We start from the raw sequence: 23,901 nt of genomic DNA on the forward strand, positions 1-23,901 counted from the left end.
CCTTGATTAAAGTAAGATTTACTCTTTGAATTCAAAACAAACAACACAAATACCTAATACTACTTTGTGAGAGGCAAAGATGAATTTGCTTTGGTGTTCAGGAAACAAAGTCGTTCAAATTGCCCACTTATTCACTAGCCATGTTTTTTCTGTATATCTTTTTGATAAGGCAAACAAAAAAAGACTATAGGATCCTCTGGAATTAAAGAGATTTGGTCGGTAAACTTCTATTTGACTGTGTGTAAAAAAGTTACGCCCTAAGCAATTCAGCGGTGGTAGAACATTAAAATAATCGATTGTTAAAAATGACTATCGATTGTTGCCGATTTTGGGGTGGTCCGATTAGTTATCGATTTTCAGAGACAATCGGGACAACACTATTTAGTACACCTGCCCTACTGATGATGATGTCATTCATTTGTGGGTACTGACAATACTTTCTGGGATCCATGAGTCTCAGTTTTTGTATACATTGATCTTTAAGTGTAAGTGGTATAATTGGTGAGAAAACTGATTGAAATTGTTTGTTAAGAATGTTTGCTTTTTCAGTGTTATTAATTTTGAGAGAACCAGTCTTTTGATCTTTTAATGGAGACACACTTTGTGAATCTTGTTTAGAGTTTTTTATAAGTGTGTATAGTTTTTTGGTACAGACTTTACTTTGTGTATTAGTTTCATCATCATCATCTGCAAGGTTCAGGATGTTTTCTAAGTAAGACTCATATGATTGTTTAATTCTAGCTTTTATTTGCGATTTCAAATTTTTAAATTTTAGCCATTGATCATGATCAGATTTATTTTTATTTGTTTTTGGTTTTTTAATATTTTTATAGAGCTGGTCTCTTTTATGAATTAATTTTTTAATGGATTTTGTTATCCAGGGCAAAGATGGTTTAGCTGTAATTCTTTTAGTGGGTATGAATTTTGATATGCCATCCTCAAGTGTGTGTTTGAACTGCGACCAAAGTTCTTCAACAGACAAAGATTCAGCTTTTTCAAGTATTTCAGATGTTGAGGTTTTAATGAAAGTTTTCAACTCGGTCCAGTTTGCCTTTTTATACAAGGTGCAAGTACGAGGCTTTTGTTTGAGGAGGGTAGGCCTAGAAGATATTTCTGTGGATATGATGTCATGATCTGATATGCCAGGTATGACCTTGACGTTGTTAACAAGAGTGTGGTTTGAAATGAGCAATAAATCAAGAATATTGTCATTTCGTGTACTTTCATTGACCATTTGTACAAGGTTATGATCATCAATGATGTTCAGGAATTTATCATACACAGGACTTGTGTTTAAGCCTTCTTTAAGATATGATGTATGTTCAGAGTCCCAATATATTATCTGGAACATAAAAAATGTCGTTATATCCCAGATATTATTGGTTATTGCATGGTCTTTCAATTGTTTGAATGACCCTGGTTATTGTATGGAAGTAACACATGAACCAGCATCAAATAGGTCTGCTTTATTTGACAACGCGCCCCAGACAGTTTAATTCACAGACTTAATTAAAGCCGTAGTTAATCTAAATCCTATATTTTTATAATTTACTGATTAAATTTTCCACATAAATGAATTAAGTTGTCATTCGTTAATTTTATTCGTTCAAATTTGGAAAATTCTACTGATACGTCAGGCTGTCTGTCTTGACTGACTGATCGATGAAAGTTGTTTTGATTTTCCGATAAATCAAAAACAACAAAGCCTCGTTTTCAAAAAAAAACACCTGTTACCCACAATTCTATGTAAACATGGTTTCTAATTGACAGGTAACACGGAAATACAGAATATATTTACTGAATATTTGTTTCACGCGCTTTACCAATGTAGATTTATACAGGATCATAAAAGGTTATGTGGTATTTTTAATGTTTTACCACTGGCAACATGTTCATTTGTTTGAAAAGTTACGGAAATGATTAAGAAAGCCGAAGTAGATTAAGGAAAACAAAAAATGAAAATCATCTAAAATGTAACTCGTCTCCAGTCGTGATTTACTATGATATTTTAAAATTATTTGGTTACATGATTTTTTTAATTGTTATAGACTTTATTTTATATGAATGTGCCTATGTTAGAGTATAAAAGTCGTGGTGCTACGAGTGATTGTGATTATGTTCCAGTTGAATTAAAAGGAGGCCTGACACCAACATCTAAACGAAGACGGTCACCAGCAAATGACTCGGAATTACAAGTCATTCGTTATGATGATGATGTTAGCCATAGTTCTCAAAAGAGTATTTTGTCTCATCAAACCCACATGACACAGCTATCGTCTTCTGTACAACTGCCGATATGGGACGCCCCACCTGGAATACTTGGAATTCAAAACCATGGCAACACTTGCTTTATGAACACTATCCTTCAGTGCCTTAGTAGCACAGACTTATTCTCTGAGTACTTTATACAGAAAAAATACAAAGAGTTGTTTAATGGAAAAGGTTTCACTAAAAGGCTGGTTGGTGCATCTAAGTGTGAAGTTTGTGAAGAGGTGGGACGCCTTTTAGAAACTTTATGGTCAGGATCTTATACACCTGAAATTTCAAGTCATTTTAAGAATGTAGTAAGCAAATTCAATGTACAGTATAAAGGTTCATCTCAGCATGATGCACAAGAATTTTTACTTTGGCTGCTTGATAGACTTAATGATGAGCTTCACCATTCTTCAAAGAAAAAGGCAAAAGAAACACTTTCTAAAACTAAAAAGGAAAAGGTGATTATATTTATATTTAAACTGATGAATACTAGTCTGTGTTAAATTTGTGTTAAATTGATACATTTACTTATTAATTAGAATATAGGTGTACAGTACCAGGGCTGTAGCTAGACCAAAAATTTAGGGAGAAGTGACTTCTCACTCTGCTCCCATCAAGGAGAAGTTTGAGGACATAAGGAGAAGTGAAAGGATGCTAAGCGCATTGATTTGATCTATAAAAAGTTATTTTTATCCATTTACTCAGTAATACTGTAATAGTCATCTTTAAATTATTGTATAAAGCCTGCTGCCATTAAAGGTGTACATAACAATAATACATATATACATATTTTTAAATTTAATTCAAACACAATTTTTTTTTTAATTAGTATTTTTTTAACAAGTATTATATTGCATAAATTATTAGATATACAGTAAGTCCTAAATTAAATCGACTGAAATCAAGTGGTGAACATCATAGCGCTATCATTTCAATCAAATAAAGATTATGATTTCAAAAGTTTTTTTTTCTGTTTATCATATGTAAATCATTTTTTTTTTTTTTAAATTTTCTTTTATAGAAATGCTTGTAAAGCATTAGTAAAGTACACAAAACATGAAAAAAAATACTGATCGCTAAAACTTATAAATTCTTCATTCTTTATTTGTTTTTAAATGATCAATTTATCGACCGTCAACAGGGCTTCCGTTAATGGAAGTTTGGGAGTCATTTACTCCTTGATTTTGGCTTTTGACTTCCAAAATTTAATGCTTTTTTCTTCTTTACCTATATAATGTGACTTACTATATATTAGAGATTTTGTAGTCTCTGAGTTCCAGATTTTGAAACTTATTGGAAGCCCTGCGTCAATCTGTATTTTTGCGACATTTGCCAACATTTAATTTGATGCGAAAATAACTGTAGTGAGCTATTTACTTGTGCTCCTGTTATGTATTAATCTATATGCAAGTACATTTACACAGTCTAAGTGACATTGCTTGTTGTTACTGCCAAATATGCTTGGACCGATTGAGAGTGTAACTTTTTTAAACTCGCAGATCTAAAAGTAACACATCATGTCATATAAATTATGAGTTATTAATTGGGATGTTTACATCGACGAATTCAATATTTCCGATGGCGCTGCATATCATGTCACACACATATGTTATGCAGTCAATTATCAGAAGTCGCCTTTTACTTATGCCCAGAGGCGTATTGTGAAGCGCTGTGTGATACGTAAAAAACTGTCTATGCAGTAAGTAAAAAAGCACAGCAAAGTAGATTTCACTTTGAATCTGGACGAGTGGAATTTTCCATCCCTGTGATGATTACATAATTATAATTTATTAGCAGATTTTGATAGTACATGTAAGTGAGTAACATACATTTATATGTATTTTACAAACCTGCGTAACGTTAATTGTATCATGGTTAATGCTGATAACATAAACTATAATAGACTTTTATAATGTTTATGAATCATTTGCTGATAATTGTTTGATTTTAAATGAAAAACCATAATTGTAAATAGTAATATTAATCACAAATTCCTTTTCTTTAGAATGAAGTGACAGTCCTAACAAGTCCAGAAGTGGTTCTGAATGCTTGCAGTGGCTTTGATATTTACAATAAATTCCAAGCATTGTACCAATCATCATTAACATGTCTTGATTGCAAGAAGCAAAGCAATACATACGAATCATACCTCTGTCTTTCACTTCCTGTACCTCAAAAAAGCACACGTCCAGTATATATAACAGTTGTGTACTTAGATGATTCACCAAAGCAGTTGAGAATTGCCTTAGAAATGAACATCATGGACTCCATTAGAGAACTAAGGGACAAACTTGCACATGAACTATATGTTACACCAAAGAGGGTGGGTACATATACTTACTTACTGACTACTTTCTTCATGTTATTGTATTAAAATACATTGTTGTAATGATCAAATCAAAAAGTTATACTTTGTTGTAGTACAAATTGTGTTACAATGATGCACATAATGACATTATTCTGTAGTGTGTGTGTGTAGCCATGATTTAACACTAGCTACATAATGCATATGAATTTTAGTTTTGTATGTTATGAAAAACTTGATCACTATTTTGTTAATACATTATCTTGCTTATAAATACATTTGTGATTGAGTTAATCTTCTGATCCTTGAAAATGTACAAGTGAATCAAAATCTATCACAAAGAAATCATTTGCTAATTATTATCTCTAAAAGAACAAAGCTTTTAGCTTTGCCCTCTGCTGCTTTATATGTGAAAAAATGGAGTAATTTTGAGTAAGTTGTAAGCTTTTTATTGCAAATATCTCCTGTTTATTGATAATGATTCTTTTAAAACTTCTTTTTAGCTTGTCCTTTGTCAACTGAATGAGAAAGGGTTTGGAAACACATTTGGTGATGATCAACCACTGTCAGATATTCATGAATCAGAGACAATTTATGTGTTTGAAACATTTCCGTTTAGTGAGGTTAACAAAACACCAGGATCAGATCTTATCCAAATTTTGATTGTCCATATTGAAAAGTTTTCTGCTACCAAAAGGTAAATATAAATGATGTTTACATGTACAATAAAGATGCAAGTCATGCTATCTGTTGTCTAATTGTATATAAGTCAAAATGAATAAAGGTTAATCAGATCAACTCCTGATTACATAATTATAAGGACATATGATATTGGTAATTAAAATCAAACAATATAATGTCTTTTCTTTACACATAGGTAATGGTGGTCCATTCACCATTTGACTTGCATCACAGAAAGCTTGCTTGTTTTAAATCACACATTTTTGTACCATAACTTTGAAAACTATCCTTTCTGGAAAAAATTTACTTAGTGCTTCTAATACATGTTTAACTAATTTGGTACATATTTGTTTAGTTTTAGGTTTTGTTGCCCAGAAGTTATAAAGATCAACAGAGATATAGAGTTCTTACAGTTACAGAGATGTATATTAAAGAGTATGAGGTTTGCAGTGTCTGAACGAGTACTGGATCAGAGCAATGTAAGGCTGATATTTTTATGCTCCCTGATATTAGATGGCTTATTAAAGATTTTCCTACTTTTAATAGTAAGGTCGTTTTTTCAGTTTTGTAAAAGCCACATAGATGAGCATCTATAGGTATAACAAATATTCTTGTTTTAAACCTAAATTTTTAACACATGTTTGCTTGAATAAATGTTTTGACAAAAATAAGGAATTTAATCTGTTTTGTTATTTTAACAAACAAGATATAGTTTGCAATTTTTTATAAAAATGTTCTGTTATTGATTTATTGAAAATTGCCTGTTTTCAACACATTGTAGATTCATGCATTATTTGTTTATACATGTATCAGTAGTTGAGCCAATGAAATTCATGCACTTTTGCTCAGGGTAAGCTTTTAGGATCGTTGAATATCCGTCGTCCGTCCACATTTGTTCGTTAACACTCTAATGGTCACATTTTTGCCTCAATCATCATCAAACTTTATCAGGATGCTTGTCGAGGTACTTGCTCAGATTAGTTTGAACATGGGTCATCTCTGATGAGAAACTAGGTCACATGAGCTAAAAATAGAAAATCTTGTTAACTCTCTAGTGGTTACTGTTGTTATCCAAATATCCTGGAAATTGGTCTGCAAGTTTGTTTTGATGATTTCTAGGTCAACCTCGAATATGGGTCACCTTTGGTCAAAAACTAGGTCACACTGCCCAAATATGGAAAAACCTTGTAAGCACTCTAGTGGTCACATTTTTGACTCAATTGTCATTAAACTTGGTCAGGATGCTTGTCTAAGAAATTGCTCTGATGAGTTTGATTGATCAGGTGAGCGATCTAGGGCCATCTTGGCCCTCTTGTATTAGGTAAATGATTTGTTTTAAACCAAAAAAAAATAATAATTACAATTATTGATAGCACATTAGGTTGTTTTTTCTTCATTTACACTCTTGACAACTTCAATACTTACATAAATTTTATCTTTTGTCTTTTATTGACTAGGACATTACATGTTATACAAGAACCTCATAAAAAAGACAAATACATATGTGTTTACTGTATATAAAATAGTTGTCTTTGATGTTGTAGACTTACAAAGGTGCCAAATTTGATATCAGAGTAGTTGACAGCGGACCTAAAGACAGTTACTTAGCAGATGATGTTGACATGCCACTGTATACAGAACCAATTGATAGGTAGAGCATGACTTTATAGTTTTATTGTAGTCCTCTATCCACTTCAAGGAAAAGAAAATGAAAATAACAATTAAGAAATAAACCTTAAATGATTAAACTCTGGTGTGATGATTTTAGGGGATTTGATGGGTTTTTAGTCCCCTACCGGTTTAACCAAAGGGGACTTTAGGTTTACCATCAGTCTGTCTGTCCGCAAAAGGGCCTTCTAACTGTAAACAAAAAAGAACAATAAAATTTATTCTGTAACAATAGAATAAGGGGCCATGGCCCTCTATTAAACAAAAGAAAATAACAATAAAAATGGGCCTTAATCCCAATTTGGTTGTATGTCGTCTGTCAGTCCACAAAACTGGATCCTGCCATTATGCAAAAAGTACTGACAATATTTTTATGAAACTTGATATATGGATAAATGGCAGTCTGGAGATTATGCAAGTTTTTTTTTCTTTTTTTCCTATGTTGAAAACTGGTTGCTATGGCAACAAATAGACTGAAAATATGCTAATTTAACACTGGATCCAATGACAACGCAAAAAGTACTGAAAATATTTTTATGAAACATAAAATATGGATAGATGGCAGTATGGAGATAATACACATCATTTTAATCTTTACTATATGGAGTATATTGAGAGCTGTCCAGTACTCACCAAGCTTCAGTGACCTTGTCAAGAGTTCTGATTCAAGTTTTTCATAACTTCTCTATTAATTTTCTTATTGTATCTACTTCAAACTTCATATATATGTGTCTTATTATAACTCAAATCATTTGGGAGAATGTTAAATACTCTGGCTTGACTATTTCCAGAATTATGTCCCCCTTGAACTTAGATTCTTATAGCATTTACTTCAAACTCCAACATCATAATAATATAAGGGTTATAAATATAGCATCCATAAAGATTTACCCTCAGGGTGTCTTGTCAGATTGTCTGTCTGTCTGCTCCTAAAAACTGTTTCCTGAGGTCACTTTTAAAGAACTTTTCCAACAAATTTACTTAAGATAGAGAAAAGTTGAAACATTAGTTATAAATATTCATCCTGAGAAAATTGGATCTTTTGATTATCTGTTGTATAAACATAATTTCATTACTAGACAGGGGAACTGAGCACATTACTAGGATATAGACAAACTAAGAACTCAGCAGATTTAAGTTCATTCATTCATTCATTTGTTCATTCATTCATTCATTCATTCATTCATTCAATGACATAACTGAATGGCCAATGCCCATTCAGAATGTTGTTGGGGTTCTAACTGGTAGATGACTAATGTATTCCAGGTGCAACTTACTGCTCAGTATTTAATCAGTGTTTGTTTTTGTAGGGCTCTCTCTATCTATAATGATGATTATGGACCAACTCACATAAAGTTTGTCATAGAGTGGGATCCTGAGATGAAAAAAAGGTATTTATGTACATATTGTGCTATATTATCTGCATTTATCACATGTACAGATGCAACAGGAAAGCTAGAAAGAAAATGTGTATTTTATATAGAAGTGATCAGGGATGTTGTAATGGTGTTACATCATGGTTGAACACATACTGACATAGTTTGAATTCAAGGAGGTAAAATGTTCATTATAAGAGCATGCTGATCCGTAACTTGTGAGCCCAGCAAAATCATCAAGTCAAATACAAGTTCTGGATCAGTATCCTTTTTGTGTCCCGTAGAGGCGACATATAGGGATCACTTCTCCGTCGTCTGTCTGTCCGTCTGTCTGTCTGTCCGTCCTTCCGTCACAAAACTTGTCCGGACTACTCCTCATAAACTACTGGTGCAATTTCATCCAAACTTTACAGGAATGATCAGTACCAAGTCTAGTTGTGCACTGTCTGTCCGTCTGTCACAAAATTTGTCCCAACATAAAATTGGCCATCATGAGGCGACACATGTGATTACTGATCGCTCTTGTTTAATATCCTTATTATATGAATCAGTTATCCTTTAGTATCTGATATTGATAAGATATTTTTCTTGATAAAATCTACTTGTATTTATTTGCATGTCAGCATTTTTCATTCCATCATTGTAGAAAAAATGTTTTGTATTAACATTTGTCTTTAAATGGAAATGTATTTACCTCAAATTTTCATGTGGTAACTATAAAATGTGCTAGATTTTTTTAATTTAAAATTATGCAAAGGATTGGGTAGAATTAATTTCATAAATAAAGTAGTTGATAAATGATAGTATTATTATCCCCCGCCAAAAGGGGGCGGGGGATATAGAAATAGTCACCGTCCGTCCTTCCTTCCGTCCGAGATTTTTGTCCGGAGCATACCGGTATCTCAAAAACTATTTGAGGTATCGACTTGAAACTTCATAGGTGGAAAGATCATATTGAGGATGAGTGCAGTGCACAAGAATGATAACTCTACCCTACTTATAATTTTTGAGTTATTGCCCTTTGTTATTTTTCGAACTTAATTTTTGTCTAGAGCATAACTCAAAAAGCTTTTGAGATATCAATATGAAACTTCATAGGTGGATAGATCTCACTCAGGAGGTATGCAGTGCTGAAGAATGATAACTCTACAGTTCATAATTTTTGAGTTATTGCCCTTTGTTATTTTTCATACTTAATTTTTCACCTGAGTGGAGCATAACTCAAAAAGTCTTTGAGATTTCAACATGAAACTTCATAAATGGATTTATTTATTGAGGAGGAATGCTGCGTGCAAGAATGATAACTCTTCCCTTTATAATTTTTGAGTTACCGCCCTTTGTTATTTTTCATACTTTTTGTACGGAGCTTATCTCAAAAAGTGTTAGAGGTATCAACTTGAAACTTGATAGGTGGATAGATCTCATTTAGGAGGAGTGCAACACCTGAATGATAATGCTACAATGCATAATTTTTCAGTTATTGCCCTTTGTTATTTTCAGCCATCAGTATTCACATAGGTTTCAAATCTGAAACTAATATCACTTCAGCCATCAGTTTTCATTACCAAAAGACCTCTTAGTATTGAATTATTCTGCTCTACTACATATATATTCTTCCAATGAGCAAACACATTTGGCGGGGGATGGCCATGTTAACATGTTGATATATGTAATATGCATGTACTATAAATTGATGATGATGTAATTTATAAATTATTAAATACATTTTTGGTATATACCGTATAAGTACTATTTTCCGAGGGAACTTTATTTCTGCGGTTCATAACGACATCGCAGATTTAAAAACCGCAGAAAATTAAGCCGTCCTTGTAAATGTCGGAATATGTCAACTACTGGTATTGTATAATTACATTACCGTGTACCGTTACCAGCTTTTGTAGGTGGGAATTTTTCTTTATGTATCTGTCGTGAATAAAATATTAGAAAAAATGTTACATTGCTTGTTCTCTTTAGTTTAAATAAATATCATGTTTGTATGATTTTTGCTCAGCCTTAGCTTGATTCCTTTGTAGAATCAAACTATTGTAGTATGACAGGTGCAATAAACATACTCTTTTGATTTTGTACAATATCTTGTGCATACTGCGATTTTGCCATTGTTTATTATTCACACTTCATATTTATACACATACAGTATTAAAATTGTTGTCATTGCATGTTTATTAACATGTATAATCCTATATATCCGATACATGATGATTGCGGCGAAACACATTATCAGTTTTCTGCCTGTTAACCGGGAGTAGTGTACATGTTACATCAACAAATCTTGAAATGTTGTTTGTTTTTGTCGGTTAATTTTGTAAAAATATCTGAATTATGACGCAGAAATAAAAAGCAGCAATGCAGAATTGATGACACCGCAGAAATAAGATACGCAGAAATTAACAACCCCTTATTTTTACAAAAATTGCAGAATTTTAAGCCCTCAGAAATAAGTACTTATACGGTATTCGTAAAATAAGGTATTTGATGAAGGTGTAATTTAATATATTTTATAAATAGGTTGGTCGATGATGATGAAGATTATGTTGAGGAACATCCGTCTGTACATAAGGCACGGTTAAATCAGCAACAACCTTCATATGTTAGCCTGGAAGAATGTCTGAAACTCTTCACAAAAGAGGAGAAGGTATTGACAATCCTTGTTTATTTCGTAAGAATATCTGTTGCGTATTGTTTAAACAAACAAAAAATGGTTAATCTTGAAATTAAAACACTAAATACTTTACTAGTTTGTTTTATAAAGTATTTTTTCTAATATACACCAATATATCTTAAAACAACTGATAAAAGTTAGGATATGTTTTAAGATATTTTGATTCAAATCAAGGGGAGTGATGGGTTACCAGTAAAGATGTCTGCCTTCATATGTGTAACCTGTTCTGTTTCTTCATACAACACCAGCAGTTTTCAAGTGGGTGTGCTCTTGGTTAGTTCAGAGTATAAAATTAAAATGGTCCTTAATGTTTGATGCCAGCTACTAAACTAGTGTACTGTAATTTACTAATTATGATTTGGAATTCAAAGTATCAGGGAAAAATACTGTATATTTAAAATGACCTTATATTGGGATTAAAAGGCCAAATAAGTCCTTTTTTTTCAAAATATAAAATAAGTGTGATTCTTGTAGCTTGGAGATGGCGATGCTTGGCAATGCCCTAATTGTGAGAAGACACAGGAAGGGGCCACTAAAAAGTTAGGACTGTGGTCAGCACCTGATATTCTTGTTATGCATCTTAAACGATTCAGACATGTAAGTCTAATATTATCAATACTTGAAATACCAATATTTAATATGCAAGAAAAAGGTAAAACACTGGCTGTCATAATAGACAGAAATACCTATGTCAAGGGTAACTGTTTACAGCGGTAATGAGGCTCAGTAACTGTTTGGAGAGATAAGTTATTGTTTCAGCCTTATTTTATTATCATTTGATGTATATGTTAACAAAGTAAATGGGTTGAAGTTGATACAAATTTCAGACACCAATGTGAGAGAGAACACTAAAGAGATCAACAAATCTGTATATAATTAAAATTTAAACTTGAGTGAGACTAAAAAAAGGATTGGAGCACAGCACTAAATACCGTATTCCAGTATATACCAGACAAGGCGCTTGAATGATAAAATGCTAAAATCTTGCCTTTTTACCCAACGGAATGAACTTTAATAGGTCTAATTCATCTTTTCACACCGATTTAGGTATGATAATGAATGAAGAATGTTAAAAATCGGTGAAAAAAACAACAATTTTTGTCTTTTTTGTGATCATGATTTCTGCAAGCGTCTAGAGGTACTGCTCCAATCCTGTATTGAGTTAAATCCTTTAAACTTTTAAAGTACAGTATTTATCAGTGGCTTGCTTAAAGATTATATTTTAATTTCTTTTTCTACAGTCTGGGTTAAGAAGGAACAAGCTAAACATTTTAGTGAACTTTCCAGTCTCGGATCTCGAGATGGGTCATCATCTGTTAATTAAAGATGACACTTCACAGGGTAAAATAACATCTGACCTCTATGACCTCTATGCTGTCTCTAATCACTATGGTAACATGAGTGGAGGTCATTACACAGGTGAGTTAAATATTATCAGTATGTGCAGTTTAAGGAACTCCTCTGAGGTCAACTGGGACACTTAAAAGTAAAAAATATACAAAAGAAAATGAAGAAATACACTCTATAATTAAATAAAAAAATCATATTTTGTGTTATTCTTACCCTGATTTGAGTTAAAAGCTTTTAACTTATTTTCAAATTGGGTCATTTGGCAGGCATTTAGATTTGTCCCTGTCTGTGCGTGCATCTGTTCCATGTTGTGTCACATGTAGCTTTAAAAGTGCTTGAGATAGGATGAAGAAAGTTTACAAGAATGTTGATCAGCCTGTGAAGTTGTGCACCTGGAGTTTTGCGTTGGATTAATTAAGTTTTGTTGTGTAAAAATTTGCAATTTTCAATATGTGTTGCATGTAGCTCAAAAAATATTTGACCTAGTCATGAAACTTTACAGCAATGTTGGTCAGCATTTGTGTTCACCTTGGTGTTTGCGTATGGACTTATTCAGTATTTGTAAAGGTATTTCCCTTGACTAGATTAAAAAATTCAGGTTTCAACTTATGTCATATCTAACTAAAAAAAAAATTAACATAGAGTCACGAAACACTTTACATGAATGTTGGTCTGCATGTGTAGTTGTGCATCTGGAGTTCTGCTTGTTTTTATGTTTTTCAAGCATACTTCAGGATATAAAATTGAGATTTGAAATTCTTGCAGCTCAATATTAGGAAAAATTAAGATGTCAGCATTGTCATTTATGCCCCAACCACCTAGTGGGAGTCATGTATTATTTCCTTTGTCCTTTAAGTCATACTGTCCTGCAACAGAATGTGGGACATCCATGTCCTATGGACACATTCCTAGTTTTCTATCAGAATTAAAAAAAAAATACAAGATTTTGAAAATTCATACTCCAAGGTTGTTTTTATATTTGACCACTTTGGTTACCAGCTTTGACAAATATTTCTGTATGTTTCATATTTCAGCCTTCTGTAAGAATCCAGTAGATATGAAATGGTACGAGTATGATGATACCCATGTGAAACCTCTTCAGCAACGGGATATTGTCTCTAGAGCTGCCTATCTTCTGTTTTATCAGAGAAGGAAACTTACACAACAGACAATAGATTCTCTTCAGTCTCAAAAACATTGGGTGTTCTCAGTATATGGGCCTCCAAGGTCAATGCAGTCAATGCAGGTTGTAAGCTCTTCACCAGTGGAAGAGGCAAAGTCAATAGTTCACTCTCCTTCTGGAGGTAAAATTGGTATTGAACGAGATTATTCAGATTTGTATGTGGAGCGAGTGAAACTGGATGTTGAGAACAATTACAGGACTGTAAAACAGTCACGAGGGAAATCAGAGCCACCTCAAGATAGGTATAAACAAGAAGAGGAAATGTTGTTGGAAGAATTGAGACAGGGTATCAACTCACCACAAGTCGAGCATAGAAGACCTGTCAGTTCTCTTAGAGAGCTTGAAGATCAATCACCAAGGCGTGAAGACATGGGCATTAATTCTCCCCGACAAACTGTTAAACATGAATCTCCTAGAAAACAATTATTTCCAAATAGAACTCAAAACTTAGCTTCCCAAAATCAGTATGTTGATGAGATTAGTTCACGAACAAATGGAAGAAATAAAATAACTGTAGCGGAGCAAATAGTGCGCAGTAAACAATCTGATGATAGAGTGGATGGTTCAGTGCCATCACCACGTAATGTGAAAAATATTTACCGAAGATCGGATAGTGTTGATTCTAGTAAGAACAGTCATTCGTTCACATCTGGTAGTGAAATAAGTCCCACTGATAGTTCTCCTCCATCACCACTAGATGATTGTAGTAGGACGGCCGCTGTTTTGTATCAGAACCAAAGCAGCAGAAATAAATCAAATATCTTAAACAATGAAAGAGATAGTGTTCAATTAAATGGATATGTGCCAAAGTTAAAAATCCATTCAAATCAAATCTATAAAGACAGCTCTGGTAACATGGATGGTAGAAGACAAAATGACAATCCACCAAAAACTGATAATCAAAAAGTTGTCAACAGTGTGTCTAATAATAATAACCCCCCACCGAGACCAGATGTGTTTGCAACTCCACAACAAGTACGTAAATCACCTTCCCCTCCGGTTGTAACTGGTCGTGGTTGGTCTACTCCTCAACCACAAAGAAAACAGTATTCCGATAACAGTAATAGACCAGCCATTGACAGACAATTTTCTGTTCCACCGAGAGTGCCACTGCCCCAGTATGAAAGTCAGCGGCTGGAAGTTGAAGGTCATGCAATATTAGATAAGCAGCCAAGAAGTTTACCTGCAGAAGTTCGAACAAGTGCTGATAAGCCCCCTCTTCCTGTTAAAGCTAGTCATACTGCACATAGGCAGAGTGCTATCAATACTGCACATGACAGAATGGTTCCCAGTAGACCAGTCTCTGCTTATGTTAGAGGGAATGAATATAGCGAAAATAGGGTACCAGATTATACTGATAAACCAGTCAGTAATGTAGAGTATAGGTCTACTGCATTAAGTACTAGAGAACCGGCCTACAGTGACAGTAGACCAGTCATTATTGGTGAGAGAACAGAAGAACAGTATAAAAGAGGTAGAAGTGAACTTGATTCAAGAAGGTCAAGTAATAGAGGAGAAACAAGAACAAGGAATAGATCAGCTGACAGACATGGTAAGTAACTTTCTTGTAAAACTTTCTTTGAAATAGTTAATATGGGATTAAGAGTCATAGAATGCTGATGGCTTCAAATAACTGCAAACTGTTTGAATGTTTTCTATACATATCTGTTATTTCTCTCCTTTTTAGCTCGACTTTTTTTCTTTTTTTTCAATATAGGTACCATATAAGTACTTTTTTCTGCGGGAACTTTAAATTTGCTATTTCTGATTTTCATAATGACACCGCAGATTTAAAAACTGCAGAAAATTAAACCTTTCCCTACTGTATATGTCGGAATTATTATGTCAACTACCGGTATTGTATAATTGCATTATCATGTACCGTTATAGAATATTTTTCTTTATGTATCGGTCGTTACAGTCGCTTCGGCGTTGCCATCGCCGTCCGCAAACTTGTACCTTGATCATAACTTTTTAAGTTCTTGGTGTATTGTCTTCATACTTGGCCACAACAACCCTTGGGGCAAGACCTTTCAGTAAACCAGATTAACCTTGACATTCATCCACAAATGACCTTGAACTTTGTTATTTTTGAATGGATTGTCTTCAAACTTGAACATATATGTAATAAACTTTTAGGATAGCCCTTTAAGTTAACCAGACAAACCTTGGCCTTCACTGATAAATGACCTTGACTTTGAAGAACAAATTATTGATATTTTCATCTCTTTAGCTCACCTGTCACAAAGTGACATGGTGAGCTTTTGTGATCGCTTTTCGTCCGGCATCCGGCCCTCTGGTGTCCGTCCATCCATAAACTTTTACTTTATACGACACCTCCTCATAAAGTATGATAAACCGCTCAGCCAATTTCATCCAAATTTCCCAGGAATGTTCCTTTGGTAGTCAATCAAAGAATTTAATTCATTGCAGAATGGCAACCGAAAGAAAAAACTTTAAAAATCTTCTTTTAAAAAACCGAAAGAGCTAGAGCTTAAATCTTTAGCATGAAACATCATCTAGTCAGTGTCTACCAAGTTTGTTCAAATAAAAGCCCTGGGGGTCAAAATTGGCCTCGCCCCGGGGGGTAACTGATTTTCCATATTTGTATATAGTAAAAAGTTGAAAAAATCTTCTTTAAAAAACCCAAATAGCTAGAGCTTAGACATTAATCATGAAACATCTTCTAGTGGGTGTCTACCAAGATTGTCATTGCCCTTAGCAGACAAGCGTTAACACCACATGCTTTTGCATTTGTTTTCCCTTCATTTCCATTATTTGTTTCCTTAAATGGTTGGTCAATTCTAAAATAGTATGTATGTTATTTATTAACAGAGAGAAGAAGTATGAGGGTGAAGGCGGAGCGACCAATGTCCTATCACCAGGTGAACACAGATGACATACATGAGCAGTACTATTTGTCACAGCCTATTGATGACACATCCAACTTTGAACGTGCCAGCAGGTATGCCACGATGCAGCCTATCAGACAAGATTATCATATAGAACAGTTTGCAGAAAACGATTATCTACATCGTCATACTGCTGATCCTAGAATATTATACCACCAACCGAGGTCTCGTGCCCCTATAAATACATATAATCCACACCTATATCAAGACCACAGTAGTGACTTTCCAAGATATCAGCCTCACTTACAGACCGCTAAAATGCTGACAAAAATGGCTCTACAGGAAAAGGAAATAAAAATGAGGCAAAAAATGAAATCTGAATACCTTAAGGAATCAAGTGTGTAAAGTTAAGATATTTAAGGAATCAGTATATTGTAATATATTTGTAATGTGAACATGAAGTGCTTTGTATAGTAAACAATAATCTTTTTTGAACAAGCAACACAATTACCTCAAAATTATACTCATATGCTTTAATTGAATGGTATATTATAGTTTAGTACAATGTATTGTGATGATGATCCGATTTTATACAATTTTGTTTTGATAAATACAATGTACTTGTTCAACTTGCCAATCATATTTTCCTCATTTTTCTGCCATTATAGTTTAAAATTTAGACAAACAGTAGAATAGTTATGACTATCTGTCTATACATATGATGGCTTCAGGTTTTGCAGTAACTTAGGCTGTGGTATCTTAATTTGGAATATACATGTTAAAGATATGCTCAAATTTGATATTAAAAATTAATGATAATTGCTACACAGTCTCTTTGTAAATATAAGGTAAACATGTTTTGACTTCCCACAAAGTAGATATGTTATGTTTAAACACTATAGTTGGTTACAATATGAATATATAGTGTCATTAAAAAAACTGGCCGTTTTTTGGGGGTTTTTTGGGGGGTTTTTTAAGAAAAGAGCAACTTTACTTGACCTGTTATAGGGAAACGGCTTACCATACATATTTTTTTTATTCTTTTATTCATATTAGACATATTCAGAAAGAATTTCATAGATTTCAATAAATTTCTGCAAGTAAAATATTGCACTCAAGGATGAGCCTTGTATATCTTTACTTACTTATGCATTGACATCATTTCTGAAAGAGACATTTGTTACAATCAGTAGTCTTTATAATGAGTAATTAAGGTATGTTCCTCGGGCATGATTTGGTCACTAAGGTTCAACCATTTTCTCCATATTAAATGAATACCTTGATTCTTTAGTCAGAAATAACGCTGGAAGACTGACCTTAACATGTTGTGATAAGCCTTTCCCTCCTGTGTAGATCCAGACCAGTCTACATTTTCATGCAGTATAACCAGCCTGTATACTGTTAGTAGCTCTATTTTGAAATTGAAATACCTTAATTTTCAAATGAACTGTCCAAAATACAGAGCAGGTCATTACACAAATTCAGCAGGTTAAGGGTTTAAACCAAACAAAATGAAACATTACTGTTGAGCTTGAAGTGCTAAAAATTTATATTTATAAAGTGTGAATTTCAGTTACATCAGATTATTTATTTTAGATGAGTTATCACAACATTGGCTGTATTGTGTTTTGATACATATTGATGATTAATTGTATATGTACAGACACTTTTGAGTTGGGATTTAAAGATTTTTGTTCTTGTACTTTTTAGCTCACCTGTCACAAAGTGACAGGGTGAGCTTTTGTGATCGCTTTTCGTCCGTCTTCCGTAAACTTTTACTTTAAATGACATCTCCTCATTAACCACTCAGCCAATTTCATCCAAACTTCACAGGAATGTTCCTTTGGTGGTCACCTTTAAAAATTGTTCAAAGAATTTAATTCCATGCAGAACTCTGGTTGCCATGGCAACCAAAAGAAAAAACTTAAAATATCTTCTTCTAAAAAACCCAAAGAGCTAGAGCTTAGATTTTTGGCATGAAACATCTTCTGGTGAGTGTCTACCAAGTTTGTTCAAATGAAAGCCCTTTGGTCAAAATTGGCCCCGCCCCAGGGGGTCATTGATTTTCCCTATATGCATATAGTAAAAACTTTAAAAAATCTTCTTTAAAAGAACCCAAAGAGCTAGAGCTAAGATATTTAGCATAAAACATCTTCTAATGGGTGTCTTCCAAGTTTGTTCAAATAAAAGCCCTTGGGTAAAAATTGGCCCCGCCCCAGGGGTCATTGATTTTCTATATATGCATATAGTAAAAACTTAAAAAATCTTCTTTTAATGAACCAAAATAGCTAGAGCTAAGATATTTAGCATGAAACATCTTCTAATGGGTGTCTACCAAGTTTGTTCAAATAAAAGCCCTGGGGTCAAAATTGGCCCCGCCCCAGGGGTCATTGATTTTCTCTATATGCATATAGTAAAAACTTAAAAAATCTTCTTTTAATGAACCAAAATAGCTAGAGCTAAGATATTTAGCATGAAACATGTTCTAATGGATGTTGACCAAGTTTGTTCAAATAAAAGCCCTTGGGTCAAAATTGGCCCCGCCCCAGGGGGTCATTGATTTTCCCTAAATACATATAGTAAAAACTTTTAAAAATATTCTTTTAAAGAACCCAAAGAGCTAGAGCTAAGATATTTAACATGAAACATCTTCTAATGGGTGTCTTCCAACTTTGTTAAAATAAAAGCCCCGGGGTTTAAACTGGCCCTGCTCAGGGGGCCTATGTACAGGTGAGCGACTTCAGGGCCATCATGGCCCTCTTGTTTGTAGAAACCATGTAAAAGTGTTTTTTAAAAGAGATGGAGTTTATTTACCCATTTTCAAAAATGCTTTCTTTTGACATTTTGATAGTCATTGAACTTAATTTACCTTCAAAAAATACACATGTATGTTCAATTTTTTCAGTTTTTCTTTTGAATTGTTTTGTATTACCTGCATATTAGAACAGATAATTCATGAGTGTCACTGGTTTTTCTAGTTAGTTATTCTATTGTACATTTGTACTGCTGATTTCTTAAGAATATTCTTGTTTTTGTTGAATAAATTTTATTGGATATTGTTAGACAGAAATAGAAGGAAGGAAATAACACAACTGTGATACTTTTTGACTTTTAATGCATTCCAATTTGTACAATAGGGATTAGGGAAAGTTTAAAACTTCTTGCTTGTGGACATTTATCAAGATTTTACTACACATTTCTAAGTTTTAGCATTATACAAAGTCAAACAAGAATGTTTACTGTCCAAACATTGATATAAACAAATTGTATATGTTGTTGTGGTGCTTGTACCTACATGGTACAGCTTTGTCAAGAACAATGGAAAATACATTTTTTTAGATGAATAATTTCAGCATAACATTTGAATAGTTTTAGAAAAAAAAATTTAGTTCTTGTAGTCTAGTATTATTATTAGCAACTACCATGAGTTTTTATCTGTGTCCTCATTTCCAAAATATTTTTTCAAAACCAGTTGTTAAGTTTTCAGAAATTACCAAATTACAACCAATCTTCAAATAGTATATTTCTGGCCTTATAATTTTAAGGTAGTTATGGCCCTTTGAAATGGACGAAACAAACTCATACCAATTAGATTAGGATGTAACAGTGACAGCGCTCATGTTTTATTTTCATAAGACGTAGTTTTATCAAACTTAGGTATTGGTAGTTAGTACTATATTTGTTGAAATGTACAGTTTTCCATTTTTGACCAATATTTATTTATTGATAAAAAAGTATTATTATGTGTCAACGAATTACATATGTATGGATGGTAACAGGTGCATATAGATGGTAGACTGGAAAATGGCGTGTAGCTAAAAAACGGAGATTATATCATTATATAATTTATGTTCATGTATAGGTATTTATTATTTTAAAACTTAAAATAATGATGTCACATAATGTGACTCAGAATAATTTTATGTTTCATCAACTTATTTCAAATCAAAATGATAAATATTGTAATGATCTGATTAAATATGTATTACCTCAGTTTTATAAAGTACCTTGCCAACAATTAAGTGCTTTTTATCTATAATTAGCTCGACTTTTTCAAAGAAAAAAAGAGCTATTGCTACCTTCATGTTGTCATTGACATTGCCGTTGCTGTTCGAACACTTTAACATTAGTCATAATTTTTTTAATTTGTTGATTTGTCAGTGGATTGCCTTCATACTTGGACACAACAACCTTTGGAAAAGACCTCCTAGTTGACCATACTGAACTTAAACTTGGACACAACAACCTTTGGAAAAGACCTCTTAGTTGACCATACTGAACTTAAACTTGGACACAACAACCTTTGGAAAAGACCTCTTAGTTGACCATACTGAACTTAAACTTGGACACAACAACCTTTGGAAAAGATCTCCTAGTTGACCATACTGAACTTAAACTTGGACACAACAACCTTTGGAAAAGACCTCCTAGTTGACCATACTGAACTTAAACTTGGACACAACAACCTTTGGAAAAGACCTCTTAGTTGACCATACTGAACTTATTACAAAACTGGCAATGATGATAACTTCAAATGTCACCTTGAATATGAAATTTGAATTATAATTTGCTCAAGACATTTATGTTCAGGGTTTTTTTCCAGGATTTTGGGAACATGACCCATACCCATGGAAATTGGAATTTCAGCGATGTTTTGTTAAAATTTGGGAAAAATTGCATGACTTAAATTTTGCAGTGATTAAATGAATGCAAAGAATAACTGTCTAGGAAGGCATCTTCAAACTATTAAACACCATAACAGTGAAGAAGTCCTTATTTTCTAAGATTTTAGAATTTGTAAAATTAAATATTTTTATTTTGTAACTTTCAATTGGGAATTTTTTCCTGTGGATTGGGAAAATAATATACTATTTTCGATTGGGAATATGACCGAATATCGGCAATAAAATAAGGCAAAAAAAATCCCTGATGTTTTCTAGGAGTATTCTTTACTGCAATATTCTTTTTTCAATGCTTTGAGCTTAGAAGTAAAAAAAGTTGAGCATGATTCCCGCCTGGGAGTGGCTCTTGTTTGTTCTTACACTGCTTGTATAAAGAATCAAAACTTGATAGTGTGATAAGGGTTCCTTCCAGAATGTTATAACATATTAAGTTGTTGTCAGTTGTTGTTGTTCTCTTGTGGAGTAAATCATTCTTGAAGTTTCATTCTGTAAAATTTGCTTATGTGAAGCATTTTTGAGGCATTATTTTACAAGTTTTAGTTGTACATGTATATAATTATCATAAGTCATGTACATTACTGAATTGTCACAAACTAGTTTGTCAATCATATAATGTACGGAAGCTTGTAAGATTTGTTTAGTTTAAATTTCATTTTTTATACCTTGATTGTAAAGGAAGTTTATTTGAATGAGTGTTAAGTCTGTTTCCTGGAACTAACCAATACTGATGTGGTATGATATAAGGAGCATGGTCATGACCCCAGCAGGGTTTGAACCCACATTTCCTGACCTTGACGGGGCGTCCGTGGCCGAGTGGTTAAGGTCGTTGACTTCAAACCACTTGCCCCTCACCGCTGTAGGTTCCAATCCCGACAGGGACTTTGGATTCTTTAATGTGAGGAAGCTATCCAGCTAGCTTACGGAACGTCGGTGGTTCTACTCAGGTACCCGTTCGTGCCTGAAATAATGCACGGAAGGGCACCTGAGGTCTTCCTCCACCAGTAAAGCTGGAACGTCGCGATATGACCTATACTGTGTCGATGTGACGTAAAACCCAAAATAAACAAACAAACAAATCCTGACCTTGACCACTTGCCTGTTTTATTTGGTAACTTTCTGTATTTTCTATTTAGGAAATAGATATCAGTTCTGAGTGCATTGTTGTAGAATAATGCACGGTTTGAGTTTAAATGCGTAGTAATATAATCACGAAGGCCAATAGGCCTGAGTGATTAACTACAAAGCATTTGAACGAAAAACGTGCATTATTATACAATAATGCACGAAGAATTAATATCTATTTTAACACGTCAAGAAAAAATATAATTATTCTTAAAAAGTTGGACTTCATGTTTGGTGGTTAAATTTGTTTTCGCCTCAGAGTTTCCAATAGAAATGTTCTTTAAAGGTTGTCCAGTGGGTTGAAAAAAATGTCCGTGTGTAGAAACATTTTGAGAATAACGAATTTTGAAAACGTTGATAAAACTTTGTTTGTTCATTTTATTTCAGTCTATGAATTTCCAAGCGAAATACAAATTTTTAAAAGTGAAATAAACGTAAAACTTAACTCGTTTGCGACATTGAAATAGCGTACTTGATTTGATCGTTTTGCACGTGCTGTTTGGCGCTACATTGTGACGTCAGGTAAACAACTCTTTAAACGTCTGTACAGCGTTAACGACTGAATTAAAGATATTGGTGTTTGGATTCATTTTCTTAGTTAGACCTTTTTCTTTCATTGTAGATAGTTTTCACAACAAAATTCGACAAAAAATTGTTTTTATTTATCAGATTTGTCAAACAAAATGGAGACCTCAATGTGAAAATACACAGCGAGATTATAAGAACGGCGAGAGCATTGTTGTAGAATAAAGCATTTGGGCCTTCTTTGTTTATATAGAAAAATTACCGATAGTGTTAGAATGTGGAATTACAGTGACATGTTTTGCTGATATTAACATGTCATACATTTACAATGTCAGTTCTTATAATGTTGTCATTTGTTATGTTTGTAACAGTTATGTTTCATGTGTTTTATGTTTTGTTTCATAATATGTGACATAACATGATAGAAACATGTAATTGGTCCTTTTTTGTGTATGTAACATGACTTGTCATAAACAATAAATCACACTCTTCATATAACACTGAACAGTATGCATATTGTCGTTAATCAGTTAAGCTGTCAATCAAATAAAATGCATGGTTAACATTTGATCCCTTGATGATTTTGTGTGTGTGTGTAAATCATTATTCATGTGAAATTGTCACAATGTTTCAAGCATTTTCAGACGTTGTATGAAAATTTCAAAATATTATGTATATTATGTGACGTTGTTACATTGTTGCATGCATTTTTTTATATAAATGTACTATTTTGTACATTATGTGGCATTGGCATGCAGTTCCACGCATCATGTGAAATTGTCACACTATTTCACACATCATGTGACATTGTCACATTGTTCTACACATCATGTGACATTATCACACTATTTCACACATCATGTGACATTGTCACATTGTTCTACACATCAAATGACATTATCACACTATTTCAAACATCATGTGATGTGGTCACACTGCTTGATGCATATAGTGATACTGTCACACTGTTTTACAAATCATGTGATATTGTCACAGTGTTTCATGCATTATGTGACATTGTCACACTGTGTTATGTGACATTATCATACTGATTTATGTGACAATGTCACACCATGTTACAAATAATGTGACAATGTCACACCATGTTACAAATCATGTGACATTGTCATACTGTTATACAAATAATGTGGCAATGTCACGCCATATTACTAATAATGTGACATTGCCACACTTTTTTCACATGTGATGTGACAATGCCAC

At 33.3% G+C, this 23,901-nt stretch overlaps 1 protein-coding gene across 2 annotated transcripts; it reads left to right on the top strand.

Annotated features, from left to right (window-relative positions):
* The first annotated feature begins 1,727 nt into the window (after nt 1–1,727).
* On the top strand, nt 1,728–18,791 carry LOC132749492 (ubiquitin carboxyl-terminal hydrolase 31-like). Of its 2 annotated transcripts, XM_060739247.1 has the most exons (12): nt 1,728–1,770; nt 2,125–2,714; nt 4,262–4,579; nt 5,065–5,258; nt 5,598–5,721; nt 6,787–6,893; nt 8,221–8,301; nt 10,813–10,939; nt 11,441–11,563; nt 12,208–12,385; nt 13,351–15,051; nt 16,335–18,791. In XM_060739247.1, the coding sequence occupies exons 2-12, from the start codon at nt 2,262–2,264 to the stop codon at nt 16,754–16,756; spliced, it is 3,828 nt and encodes a 1,275-aa protein (XP_060595230.1). In that variant the 5' UTR covers nt 1,728–1,770; nt 2,125–2,261; the 3' UTR covers nt 16,757–18,791. The 2 variants fall into 2 exon arrangements, with proteins under 2 accessions (XP_060595230.1, XP_060595229.1); XM_060739246.1 differs by having other exon boundaries at nt 1,730–2,714.
* The last annotated feature ends 5,110 nt before the right edge of the window (nt 18,792–23,901 follow it).

This window comes from Ruditapes philippinarum, unplaced genomic scaffold (assembly GCF_026571515.1).
Source record: "Ruditapes philippinarum isolate M1 unplaced genomic scaffold, ASM2657151v2 ctg575_1_1_1_1, whole genome shotgun sequence".
In the NCBI taxonomy this organism is placed as follows: domain Eukaryota; kingdom Metazoa; phylum Mollusca; class Bivalvia; order Venerida; family Veneridae; genus Ruditapes; species Ruditapes philippinarum.